This window comes from Misgurnus anguillicaudatus, chromosome 19 (genome assembly GCF_027580225.2).
Source record: "Misgurnus anguillicaudatus chromosome 19, ASM2758022v2, whole genome shotgun sequence".
In the NCBI taxonomy this organism is placed as follows: Eukaryota; Metazoa; Chordata; class Actinopteri; order Cypriniformes; family Cobitidae; genus Misgurnus; species Misgurnus anguillicaudatus.
Genome location: NC_073355.2, coordinates 10,312,573 through 10,325,607, shown reverse-complemented (window position 1 = coordinate 10,325,607; position 13,035 = coordinate 10,312,573). Strand labels below are relative to the sequence as shown.

General features: G+C 36.7%; 1 protein-coding gene and 2 long non-coding RNA genes across 4 annotated transcripts; 1 reads left to right on the top strand and 2 right to left on the bottom strand.

Annotated features, from left to right (window-relative positions):
* The first annotated feature begins 1,160 nt into the window (after positions 1-1,160).
* LOC129454753 (uncharacterized) lies at positions 1,161-5,067 on the top strand. The gene is made up of 9 exons (XM_073856626.1): positions 1,161-1,483; positions 2,178-2,635; positions 2,922-2,997; positions 3,245-3,519; positions 3,623-3,760; positions 4,292-4,371; positions 4,516-4,596; positions 4,674-4,893; positions 5,062-5,067. Exons 2-9 carry the CDS (start codon positions 2,435-2,437, stop codon positions 5,065-5,067), a joined length of 1,077 nt encoding a protein of 358 aa, XP_073712727.1. The 5' UTR covers positions 1,161-1,483; positions 2,178-2,434.
* Positions 5,068-6,808: 1,741 nt separating this feature from the next.
* On the bottom strand, positions 6,809-7,715 carry LOC129424404 (uncharacterized). 2 transcript variants are annotated; one of them, XR_012358946.1, is made up of 3 exons: positions 7,589-7,715; positions 7,201-7,477; positions 6,809-7,114 (listed from the first exon to the last, which is right to left on the bottom strand). It is a non-coding gene; the product is annotated as an uncharacterized lncRNA (long non-coding RNA). The 2 variants fall into 2 exon arrangements; XR_012358947.1 differs by having other exon boundaries at positions 6,809-7,111.
* A 177-nt stretch (positions 7,716-7,892) lies between these two features.
* LOC141350813 (uncharacterized) lies at positions 7,893-9,674 on the bottom strand. The gene is made up of 3 exons (XR_012358945.1): positions 8,412-9,674; positions 8,069-8,114; positions 7,893-7,968 (listed from the first exon to the last, which is right to left on the bottom strand). It is a non-coding gene; the product is annotated as an uncharacterized lncRNA (long non-coding RNA).
* Positions 9,675-13,035: the final 3,361 nt, after the last annotated feature.

Genomic DNA, 13,035 nt, shown 5'->3' with positions numbered 1-13,035 from the left:
AAATGTACTAAAAACCTTGATTATTCTGGTTAGTCACATTGTACTGCTATTATTTTGAACAAGACTGTATATATATATACTTGCCTCGAGTACCTTATTGCTTTTATAAAACGGTTACCACACAATATTAAAGTTAAAAAATAGTGCAACTTTCATGAAGTTAAATCAATAAAAGCATTCCTTCCGCTAGAAAAAATTGTCCCTGACTGCGAACAACAACATCATGGATGCTCAAATAAAAACAACAAACTGTTCTCAGACTTTGTCTCATTATATGTTTATGTGTTGCTAAGGGTGTTGCTAAGGGCGCAGTGATAATAAATAGAACCGTTGGGTGAAGCGGTCATAGCAGTGTTTTATCGTGAATAAGGCACACATATTGACCAATCAGAATCAAGGATTGGAACTAACCGTTTTATAAATATACATAATATTTACACACATATATTATGCAAAAAAAAAACGTTTATTTTGTATGAGATTAACTAAAATGTACATGTTTACAGAACTGTATATTTGCTGTATATTTTAAACATGCCTTAATTAAGGTAGGATATTTTAATTCCATCACATATACTGCCGTTTGGTCATTTCCCCCCTCACGTCTATAAGCCGACGTTGAGGGTGCCACGTAGAGGGTCGTCCTATATTTGACTGCAAATCAGGTTCATAACATAAACATAAACAAAGTTTTTCTTCCAATATGAATTGAATATATATACTTTGACTTGGCACAGTAACACCCTCCCTCTCCCATTATGAGAGTGAGAAGGGGAGCGGACTTTTCAGGCGAGTCAAAGTACTCCCAAAAGTGCTATTACGCCATAAAATATAGTTCCTCTTTTAAATCCGCTTAGAAAAGCGCTACGTTTTATTTTGTACCACCAAACTTGCTCGTATAACTACTCGTCTTAAATAGGAAAAACGTTGATGTGTTTGGACACTTCTAACTTTATCTCTAAATGGTACCATTGAATGAATGGGGCTAAGCTAGATACTATGGAGTAAAAATAGGGCCATATATATATGCAAAATAAAACAATGTTTCGCAAAAAAAAAAATTGCAAAAAAATATATATGTTTTGCATTGAGAAAAAAAAAGCTTTTTTGCAAGTAAAAAAAAAGGATTGCAAAAGAAAAGTTAACCACTGAGAGAAAAAATAAAGTTTAGCAAAGTAAAACTTCAGCAGCATTGACTTTGCAACACATATTTCCCTTTGCGCCGCTCCTTTAATTCCGCGTTTCAGTCATGCGTGCCTCTGCGGCGCAGGCTTTCCTTTGCGTTTCCTTTTTCTTTGCGCCTCGCTTTGTGTCCCTGATTTGACTTGGGGGTGGGGTCAAGAGGTTGGGGGTGGGGTCAAGAGGTTGGGGTTTGTACAAGGGACGAAGGCGCGCCCCTCTCGCTTACGTCATCAGCGCGAGCCCCAGACCGCGTGGATCGATCGAAATGGCGGAGCAGAGACATGCGGGTGATGGATCACAGGTATGTATTATTGATAGCTTTCTTCAAGTTCGCTAGATAGACCGATAAATATATGTAACTATGTGTATCAACGCGTTTGCTTAAGTTAAGTAAGTTAGAGATCAATTAGCAGCTAATGCGGTTAATGTGGCGATTAGCTAATCGTCGGCGGCTGTACATTTCTCTAAATATGCACACCTTTCACGTTGTTTTATAATTAATAAATAATTATTACTACTATCCCCGCCCTAGTTGCACCACGGACCACAAACGATGCCAAAGGTGTCTCTCAAAATACACTGCAAACTGAAAACAAACAACAAAACAAATGCCTTGCATGTGCAAACACAATCCGGAACAAACCTCTTTCTGATGCCGAACAAGTTGATTTGTGTACGGTGGGTCACATCCCTGTGGATTGTGTTTGGGAGCTGTGATGTTGTTTGTATGGTGCATTGTTGGTGCGCTTGTTCTGGATCGGTTGTGTGGAACTCAATTCCTGGAGGGCCGCAGCTCTGCACAGTTTAGCTCAAACCAGCTCCAACCCACACCTGTTTGGAGGTTTCTAGTAATCCTGAAGATCTTGATTAGCTGAATCAGATGTGTTTGATTAGGGTTTGATCTAGGCTGTGCGGCGCTGTTGCCCTCCAGGAACTTATTTTAAAACCCCTGATCCAGATAATCCTATATGATGTTGTCATGACATATTTAACAGAGAGAGTATTCAGATGTCTGTACAGCTGCACAGAATTTAATAGGTCTTCTGACCCAAAGCCTTGGTCAGATTCAGTCAGCTCAGGGTCAGCAGCAGCAGCCACAACTACGACAGCAGCCTCCTGCTATTTCTCAGCCTCGAATAGAGCAGGATATGGCCAGGTTGCCGCATCCACATCTAATTATCTTAACAATTGTCTTTTGAATGTCTACTATTATAATTAACATTGTTTTATTATTTGTAGATCTTTTCCTGGGATGTTTAAAAAAATCAAAGAAGAAAACTCCAAATCCACAAAACATGTGAAAGCCACACCTTGGAAACCATTTGCCGTTTCCATATATTTAATGAGCAGCAACACTGACACCTCACCCACACCTTCTGAAGAGCTTGAACTACTTCAGGCTGGACTAGGAAAACGGGTGATTACAATTTCATCCAATGTGAACCATTCGGATGTAAGTTCATTTTATAGTACAATCTAATTTGTTAGTTTGTGCCACCTGATTTTAGAGCAGGATTATTTCTATATCAACCTGCAAATAATTGCTACTTCAAAGTAATATTCCACTTTCAAAGCATGCTGAGATGAATGAACATAATTTGCTTAAATATAGTAAAATGTGAATAAGTATGAATAAAAATTACAAACAAATGCACGTAAAATTTTCAATGTGATAAAGATTTAGTTTTTACTGTGTATGGTTGTTTGAGAACCCTTGTTCTGTTTCATGTTTATTTTAGTTATGCAAGCTCCTTGAAGCTGAATTTCCAAAGATGAAGTCCCTTACTGGAGGGTGGTTACTTTATAAGGCACCAGGTAAGCTGTACTGTCAACCAGAACAGACACAAACATGAATATCTGAGTAGAGTTATTAATTGAACATTCTCCTGGCATTCTAACCTTAAATCCCATGCTACATCCTTTTTTAATAATAGTACACAGGGAAGTGTTAATAGAATATGGGAAGCACTGTTTTTTTTTTCTTTTTAGCTACAGTATAATCCCAATTATATAGTAAAGACCTTTTATTTTTGAATTTGTTAATGTGTTTTTAAATTGTCAGGTGGGAATGGAAGAAGAAAGCTTACTGTTGTTTCTCCAGACTCAGAGGGTTATACAGGCAGCCTTCTCAAAATGGCTACCACTGCTGGAAAAACAGCACTGTATATGGTCCCTCTTCAAGATGAGTTATGTCTTGATCCACTGCCATTCTCAGCAGAAGAGTTTGTGAAGATGCCAAAGGTTGAGTGTCGTACTTGTAAAACCACAATGCCACTACCAGTTTCGTACTTGCATGTTAAATCTTGTGGTGGCTGCACACAGTCCGCTAATGATGAGGTATGTTGTTTACACGATTACATTTTTTTAGTATAATTTATTATAACATTTTTCAGTTAAGTTTTCTTTTAGTTAGAATATATATCTCGTTTTGTAATTTCAGACTACTGAAGATGATGATGAGGATGTAAAAGTAGTTGGTGAGATTACCAGAGCAGTTACCCCTACAGCCCCAGCTTCTATACACACACCCACTACTTCAATACAAACTTGTTCTCCTAAACCCACCACAAGTTTTGAGGTGAGCTAAATGAAAATGCTGTGTTTGTAATATATTCAAAATACATTTGCTTTTAATTTGCTTATAAGTGCATAAGGACTGTTGCAGTTAGTAAAATTAATTAGATGCCATGTTAAGATTTTATTTCTAATGGTAATGGTAATTTCTTTGTAGTGCCTTATTGTCAAGTACTTTTGATAAATTGATTGTAATTATACTGTCTCTCATTGGTACATAAAGACCTTTTTTTTTGCAAGAGGTAAATAACACTGGCTGAGAAGAATGCCCTATTTTTATAGTTTTAAAACACTACACACATGTCAGAAGTCCATACAATTAACTGAACATTTAGAACTGAATAAGAATGTTTTTTGTAAAGTTAAAAAAACTGAAACAGCCAGTGCTTGTTTAGATCTTGCAAAATACTTGGTGACCAAAGTATTTAAAGTGACCAATTAAACAAAATACTTGATTGGAGTTTGGAAATAACCAATTGTTTTAATTGGGATTTTATTGTATAATACTTAATCAGTTGTCCTTTTGCCATTGTAGGATGAGGGACAGTGTCCCATTTGTTTAGACACATTTTCACAGACAGAGTTGCCCATGCATGCAAGTGTATGTGGAGATAGGTTATTTTTAATGATTTGAAAAGTTATTTCATTTACAGACATTTAATAAGGTTATGTATTAAAAACATGTTTTAAGTATTATAAGTGTTATAACATGTTGTAAATGTTATAAGAAGTCAATCTAACCATTGGGTATATACTCAGTACATTACAGACACTGGATTATGAGAGCAGTCCTCCGTGTGGCACACCTGTACAGCAAAACCAAGGCCCAGACATGAAATGGTACAGTCTATTTATTACATTTGAACAACCCTGAGACATCAGAATTCTTTACTAATCTTTTTTTCCTGTTTTTATAGTCCAGATGATGTATTGCGTTTGTTGGCAGGTAGGGTAGATGACAGCAAGGATTTCAAGATCTGTGTTTCTCGAACTGACTTCTATCAAAGAGCTATGGTGCAGTGGCAAAGACAAATGAGAGGAACCCCGGGCAATACTTTGCGTGTAACATTTTTGGGGGAAGCAGGTGTTGACACAGGTGCCATTCGTAAGGAATTTCTTTCATTTCTTTCAAGTCAGGTTCACAATCGCCTTATTAGGTTTTTATATTCATTGTAACAATTTAAAGTTTAGAATAACAATAAACAGTTACCACGAGTCATTATGAGATTTGGTATGTTTTAATGTGCTTATAATTGTACAATGTAGTAAATTACATTCTTTTTTAACATGTACATTTGTTTGTAGATTTGATTGGTGAGATTGAGAAACACCTCTTTGAGCACAGAGGACACCAGAGGGGGAAGAGCCCCATCTACTCCCTAAGTAATATGGAGAAGGGATTTTTTAGGTTAGTAATATTGTACATTGTAGTAACATGTCAGTTGTCATTTTTGCATACAACTAAATATTACTTTGTATTCTTTCTTTCAGGACTGCTGGAGAAGTGTTTTCTGTTAGTCTCGCTCAGGGTGGGCCTGCCCCCCGTTTCTTGAGGCAGTGGTGCTTTGATTCTCTCTCATCTGGAGACTTGGATGAATCAACTCTCACTATAGATGACGTGGATGATGCTGAACTTTATCATTTGTTTAAAAAGGTAGTATTTTTTTTCCAAATAAAATCTGATTTCATAAAACCTTTATTTCTACGCAAGCACCATTTGCCACAGTTTACGTTTTTATGTGTTTTCAGGTGGAGGAAGAAGAAACCGATCTCTCTGCATGGAATGATCAAATAATTAACTGTGGTTTTACTGGGGCCGTTAAACCTGAGAATAAAGAGGCCATAATAAGGTCAGAAAAAGTCATATAACTTCTTTACATTTGAAACCTTGCAAACGGTTTTAATTTTGCTGCCTTATACTGATTAGCCACAACACTGTCTATATTATGCAAGAATTTTCTGGTTCTTTTTCCAGATCAATTGTGCTTCATGCAACTCTACGTTTGGTCCCTTTGTTGAAGCAAATCCGAAAAGGTCTTGAAGTCTACAATTTTGTAGACCTTCTGGAAAACCATTCAGGACTTTGCCACCAGTTCTTTGTCCCTGATGTGGTGGATGATGATGATAAGGTATCAATAACTGGAAAAGAAAATATGCCTATATATTGTATTACATAAATGTTATTATAGTAATAAAGTAGCTTTGGATAAAAGCCAAATGCATATATGTGTAAATGTACCTGAAAATGGATGGGTTTTTTTCACAGGCTGATACAGACTTCATCATGCAGAAGATTCTTCCGGAAATGTCGGAGAAGGGATCAGTACGAGAGACTTATGAAACAGCTATAATCAACTTTCTGCAAGACTTTCTCCAAGAAATTGAAAGCTGTGGTATGTATGAACTGACAGAGTTGATTTAGTATACATATTGTTTAAAAAAACTGCAGATTACACAAATTAATTTCAAAATGTAATTGATTTAATTCAGACAATACCAACCCTAGAGATAACAAGTTGTTTTGCTTGTGAGGATAGCCCTGACGGAGACATCCTGCCCTTAACTGTCCCCGGTGTTATGCAATGGCTCACTGGCCAGGGACACAAACCTCTTCTAATGTCAGAACTTAAAGAATTCAAAATTTCTCTTCATTTTGACCATGAGTGTATGCAGAGGATGCCAGAACATAAAATATGCTTCCCAGTTGTAAGTGCCTGTGCCAGAAAAATTACATTTCCCACAGTACACATGGGTGACTACAGTTTTTTTAAGTCAGTCATGTTGCAAGCCATTCAATTTGACAACGGTTTTAACAGAATTTAAAATGCTACTAAATGTATGGAATTGTACATGTTCGGGAAAAAAAACTTTTATACATTGGCAAATGTTCTTTATGGTTTTGAAAATTTACTGTGTATGTGTAGAGAACACAACGTGTTACATATTGTAAAATGTGATCTTAATGCATGTGTTTAGAGAACACATGTTGTTATAAGAGCCTTTTTTCTGCTTTAAATATAGCAAATACAGAAAATAAAACAAGCATGCAATGTCAACTTAAGTTTGTTTTTTTATTGAATTGGATGTTAATTTGCTTGTAAGTGGATCATTTGTTCACTAGTCATTTCAATGATTGATTTAGTGTCAATTAAGAATGAAGCAGTACAAAATTTAAAACTTCTAAATACTGGTCTCTTCCATAGTTTTGAGAGTGTGAGGTTGGGTTAAAAAAAGTTTGAATTTGGGCCTTAAGTTCTTCAGTTAAGGGGCATTCAACTGGAGGAACTACAATTCCTGTCCACGGCTGGTCAGAGATAATATCTGTGTCCCAGTCAGAGTCGTCGTCTTGTGCAATCTGCTAAAAGTTGGTAATAGTTTATGGACATTGGGACAATATCTTGCATGAAAACATTACATACATTAAAAGACAAATTCTTAAAATACCTCAGATGGGACTGGAGGAGTGACAGGGTTTTGCAGTAGTCCAATTTCCCACAACTGTTCTGGGCTTCGATTACTCTCTGTGCGGAGAGGATGGTTATTCCACCCAATAGTAAAGGAGTCAAGGCTGGCCTGGAGACGAGGCAGGAACACAAACTGACAACAAAAGAGGTGAAGGCTGTTGGTTGGCTCTAGTAATCCTTCCTCTTCAAGGCTGTGCAAAACATCGTAATAGATGTTTGTAACTGCCATCCATATGTCACGCCAAAGGCGCTCAATGCTAAAAATGGAAGAGAAAACAGTGTGTAATGTTGAACACAAATCATCATTCTTAGAAACAGAACACTTTAAAATGAATATCAAGCTTTAACTAACTTATCTTGCTGCTTACCGCTGGTTATGTACGCTTTTCCCTGAAATGTAGCTTCCCCTGCCACAACCTCGCACAGAAAACATACATCTGGCGATCTCTACATTTTCAACTCCTTGGTCTCCTCGAACTCTAAATGCAAAAAATTTAATATGACCAGGTAATTTAGAAAAGAAACCTATGTTAACCATGTTTAAACAAGCAGGGATTTATTTACATTTAGCTTATGCTTTTATCCAAGGTGACGTTCACAAAAGAAGGAATCATTACTGGAGGTAACAAAGCATTCATACACACTCATGATGTAAGTTAGTTGTCTTACCTCGTCTCTCCACTGACTGAAGAAAAAAACCGAGGGCAGTGGATGACTTGTTATCTGTTGCAGCTCCAAGGTACATGATCTGAGAGACATAAAGTAAAGTTAGACTTACGCATTCCATCAGGAATTTGATTTGTACAAAATTTATAGGCCAACAATGCATTAAAGAATGAGAAAAATACCTTTCTGGAGTACCCATCAATGGCACCGAATATCACAAGGCCATATCTGATAAAAGATATTCTGTTATTACCAGTTGAAATGCATATGTAAACTGTAGAGAGAAACTCACATGCATAATAAGTCATTTTTAAGGATTAAAAATATCAAATAACAAAAAAAATTTGGGCATTACTTATATTCCTTAATACATTTTCAAAGAATTTAAATAGAATTAGAAAACTCAGAAACTCACAAATAATGACTTCAAAATGTAATGTGATCACAATATGTGATATTTTCACAGAAAGGGTCACATATACTTTTCAGTAGCACTACATCAATGGCTTGACACGCATAACATACCTTATCAGCTTATGGTTTGTATCTACGTGAACAACATGAAGAGGGCCCTTGACGGAATAAGTCCTTCTGACTACACATCTCAATTGTGTAATTCTTGCAAGTATTCCAGCAGAGTCCACTCGATGCATGGAATCCCAAACTCTTGTCCATGGCACACGATGACCCAAGGCTTGTAAGTGTCCCTTCACCATTCTATGGCCTAGGTGTGGACTTTTAGCTTTGATTGACCTCACTAGGTTGTCAAGTTCTTCATCTGTGATTTTACTGTAGGTGTCCTTTAGAGAAATGCCATACTCAGTGAGGCGACGTTTGATTGTCCTTGTTGAGACACCAAGAAGCTCGGCAATACATGGAACAGATAGCTGCATATTAACTAGGTACTGAAGATGTTCTCTGGAAATAATAAACTTTGGGGGCCCCTTAACTCCAAATTCCACTTCAAGGGCAGTAACGGGTTCATTGTTATCGTCAATATGCCTATCCACTGTGTTTTTCAAGGTTAACAGTTCGCCAAGGAGTGCCTCTGGGACTGAAATTTGATTATAGACTGATGAAATGAAGAGAAGCTCATGACCGCATAAAAACTGCAAATAATCTAAATGTAGGGGTAGGCGACTCATTGCATCCTGCAGTTTGGATAGCAGTCTTTCCATGATCATCCTTCCCAGCTGGTGACTTGTGGCATCATTAGGTCCATGGACCTAAAGATAAGAATTTATTTGATTAAATGTATAAAAAATTATTTACAAATTGATATGCGAGTCAGCTAAAGTTAAAACACCCTTGGGAGTTTGGCTGGTGTGTGCGTGTTGAGTTCTGTGCATGTATCTGTGTGTGTTTTGTGCACGATTGTTTCTTATTTGAGTGTTTTCACGATTCTGATCAGTAGGAAATAATGCTCTATGTAAGCAGTTCGAGTTTGAGTCACTTATAACGTGCATTTGAAAAAACAACAGTCGAACATCATCATCATTATTATTAATATACTTTACTATCATGAAAATACATGAGAAGGTTTTAGGAATATTGATAAAATGATGTCCATATGCATTTCCTAAAACTAGTTATGTGTGTTGCAGTTACTCTGTCTCAGATCAAAGATATAGGGGTCACATGACAACAGAACATGGCGGATGCAGTAACGTATGTCTGAATGCTATTTCCACCACACATACTATATTTTGCCTTTTTTGTGGATTACATTAAAAGATTTCAGATGCAAAAGGCCTCTACAGGCCCATCTCCATAAAAAAATGAGATTATGATGTTCAGTGAAAGTTCTCCACACATAATAGCTTCTTACTCAAATAATTTTACTGCAAAACCCCGTTAAATGCCACCCTCTGGCCGGTCTGAAGTATCTGTTATTAATAATATAGGAGTCTAATAATAATAAGAAAGCAATCAATAATACATACCTGTGGTCCATCGCCCGCGTGTCTCTGCTCCGCCGTTTCGATCGATCCACTCGGTCTGGGCTCTGGGGCTCGCGCTGATGACGTAACGAGAAGGACGCGCCTTCGTCCCTTGTACACACCTCAACCTCTTGACCCCTCCCCCACGTCAAATCAGGGACACAAAGCGAGGCGCAAAGAAAAAAATGAAGCGCAAAGGAAAGCTTGCACCGCAGAGGCACAGATGACTGAAATGCAGATTTAAAGAAGCAGCGCAAAGGGAAATGTGTTGCAAAGTTAATGTGGCTGAAGTTTTAATTTGCTAAACTTTATATTTTCTCTCAGTGGTAAACCTTTCTTTTGCAGTTATTTTTTTTACTTGCAAAAAAGCATTTTTTTCCCTCAATGCTCTATTTTTATTTGCAAAACATATATATATTTTTGCAAAACATATATATGTTTTTGCAAAACATATTTTTTGTTTGCAAAACAATGTTTTATTTTGCAGATATATATGGCCCTATTTTGACTCCATACTATGCTATCGAAGCGTCGCAGCGCGCTCCAGCGCTTACGTGCATGAACACAGATGATGTATCAACAATTCTTAGTTAAGGTAATAACATATTTTAATATTGAAAATGAGTAGACTATTCCTTTAAGAGGTACGGATGACCTGGGTTGCTTCTTCTTCTTTACTCTCTGTAATCAACTGAAAGTGTAAAGGTTGGGATTACAACATATAGATTAATTTGCTGGTGTTGCTTAATCACACAATATTCAAATTTAATGTAGAGACTGGCATATAATACCTGGTTATTGCACCAAATGAAATTTGCAGGAGTCTGCACAATATAGGCCAAGTTGCCAACCTATAAGATAAGATTGCTGTTGGCGTGAAGTCTAAGTAAATCCATTTTGTGAGGAATGCCAGTATTCAAAGAGGTTTATGTCTACAGGAAAGCAAATAGCTCGCTTAGTGACTTTATGTTTCAAAGTGTTTCTGCAACTTTAATAATTTGCCAGCTTGCAAACATCCAGATCTAGTATTACCTTTTATAATGTTAGAAAAGTAGCTTACTGCTGTATGACACATGCTAATAGATTGACTAGCTCTGTCTTTCTTGTACTTATGTGTGTTCTGATCCCTGAATTATATTTAATATTTATATTTTTGTATATGTGTACATTTCAGAATGACAAAGCCAAAATTCAGGCCTGTCCTATCTGCCAGGTTCGTCAGCAGGCCAACCGCAAAACCTGCAGTGCTTGTTTTGCCACACTACCAAGCAAGCGGTTATTAAAAACTGCAAAAATGAATGATGACTGGGGCCAGAAGGTCATCAAAAACAAAAATGCATCTAGGGTGGTGGCCTCTGCCCAAATAGCTGTAAGTAAAAATGCTCATGTTGTATTCATTACTGTAAGTTTTAAGCATTATTAAGCTTAAAGTACACACAGTATTTGGTACTATGCTTGTTAATGGACAGAAGATATAGCAGCCATGCTCTGTGCTGTGTATCAGGCTTCACATGCATGCCTTGATGTTGGAAGTTGGCACATATTGTCAATATAAAATTTTAGACAAACAATCACTTTAAGAAACACACCATTCATCCCTATTTAATTTGCAGCACACATGAGGCTTAAGTGATAAATGTACATCACATTCAAGTTGCTCTGATAAACAGTTTGCTAAAAAAACTCCCCATACACAATATGTAAAGAGGCTTTTATTTTATGCAGGACAGGTGTACTTCTCTTGTGAAAAATCTTGAAAATACATTGGTGTATGTACATAAGTAGGCACATTTCTAGAATACACTTATCTTAAAATACTTGTGTAACCAGGGCTGGACTGGGACAAAAATTCGGCCCTGGCATTTTGGCCCAAACCGGCCCACACTACACTGCAAAAAATGATTTTCAAGAAAAAAAATCTTAGTGTTTTGTCTTGTTTTCAGCAAAAATATCTAAAAATTCCCGAATCAAGATGCTCCCTCTTGATGAGCAAAATGACCCAAGAAAACAAGTCCAGTCTTCAGACCAAAAACATCAAATTCAAGTGATTTTGTGCATAAAACAAGCAAAAAAACAAATCTGCCAATGGGGTAAGCAAAAAATCTTGAACATTTTCTTAAACACTAAATGCAAAGCTTACCCCATTGGCAGATTTTTTTGCTTGTTTTATGCACAAAATCACTTAAATTTAAATGTTTTGGTGTAAAAACTAGACTTATTTTCTTGGGTCATTTTGCTCATTAAGAAAAACCATCTTATCTTAAGAATTTTTAGATATTTTTTACTGAAAACAAGACAAAAATACTAAGATTTTTTTTCTTGAAAATCATTTTTTGCAGTGTATAATTACAAATAACACCCATCTTTGCACACCTTTAAATATGTAGCAATAGCAACTCCAAATTCCATAAAAGCACTAAACCCAATTAATAGCAGAAAAGAGTGAGAGTTGACACAACAAACACTTCTAGAACATGTTATTTATTAGTTTAGTTTAGTTTAGTTTAGTTTAGTAATCCACACTTATTAATCCAAAAACAAGCTATTGGCAAAATTTGCCATTGAATTGCTGACTTTTTACAAAATACAAGTGCTGCTTACAGCAATATTGAAAACTGATTATTACTTGCAGTACTTACTGTACAGGAAGTATTCCTACACTCACTGAACTAAACTTGTGTGATTACAGTAATAGAGTTTTTTAAGATTATCTGTCAAGTGTGTTGTTATATACAAAAAACATATCTTTTTCTGTAAGCAGATCTCCTGGATTGTTTGATTTTGCTTGAAAAGAAATTATACGTTTTGAAACAGACAATCAACGAAAAATCTACGAATCAGATACAATCTCGTAGTCACAGAGCAAAGAGTGCAATTATTTTATTGCAGCTTTACCACCAAAATTTTGTGTTTTTGAATCAGTTTTATCAAGGGGTATCTATCTAAACTTGTGTTTTGAAAGCAGTTCTGCTTACCGCAGCCAGCCACTACACTCACTTATCTCTCGTCTCTCTCCCTCTCCTCACTGACACACTTTGCGTGCTGGTGCTGCGCTGCCAGTGCCACCACCGCCACCATCATCATCATCATCATCACCAGCGACGCGAGTTGAAGGTCCTGCTGTGTTATTTTACCACATTTTGCAGCGTCTGCTGAAGAGCCTGTTTCTCCTTGCGTGTTATCTCTCTCTCTCTCTCTATTTTGAGACG

Excerpts from the sequence above, each read along its gene's own strand:
- LOC129454753 (XM_073856626.1), top strand. The coding sequence starts at position 2,435 with ATGTTTAAAAAAATCAAAGAAGAAAACTCCAAATCCACAAAACATGTG. Across the intron at positions 2,998-3,244 it reads GTTACTTTATAAGGCACCAG|GTGGGAATGGAAGAAGAAAG; the intron begins GTAAGCTGTACT and ends TTAAATTGTCAG. Across the intron at positions 4,597-4,673 it reads CAAGGCCCAGACATGAAATG|TCCAGATGATGTATTGCGTT; the intron begins GTACAGTCTATT and ends CTGTTTTTATAG.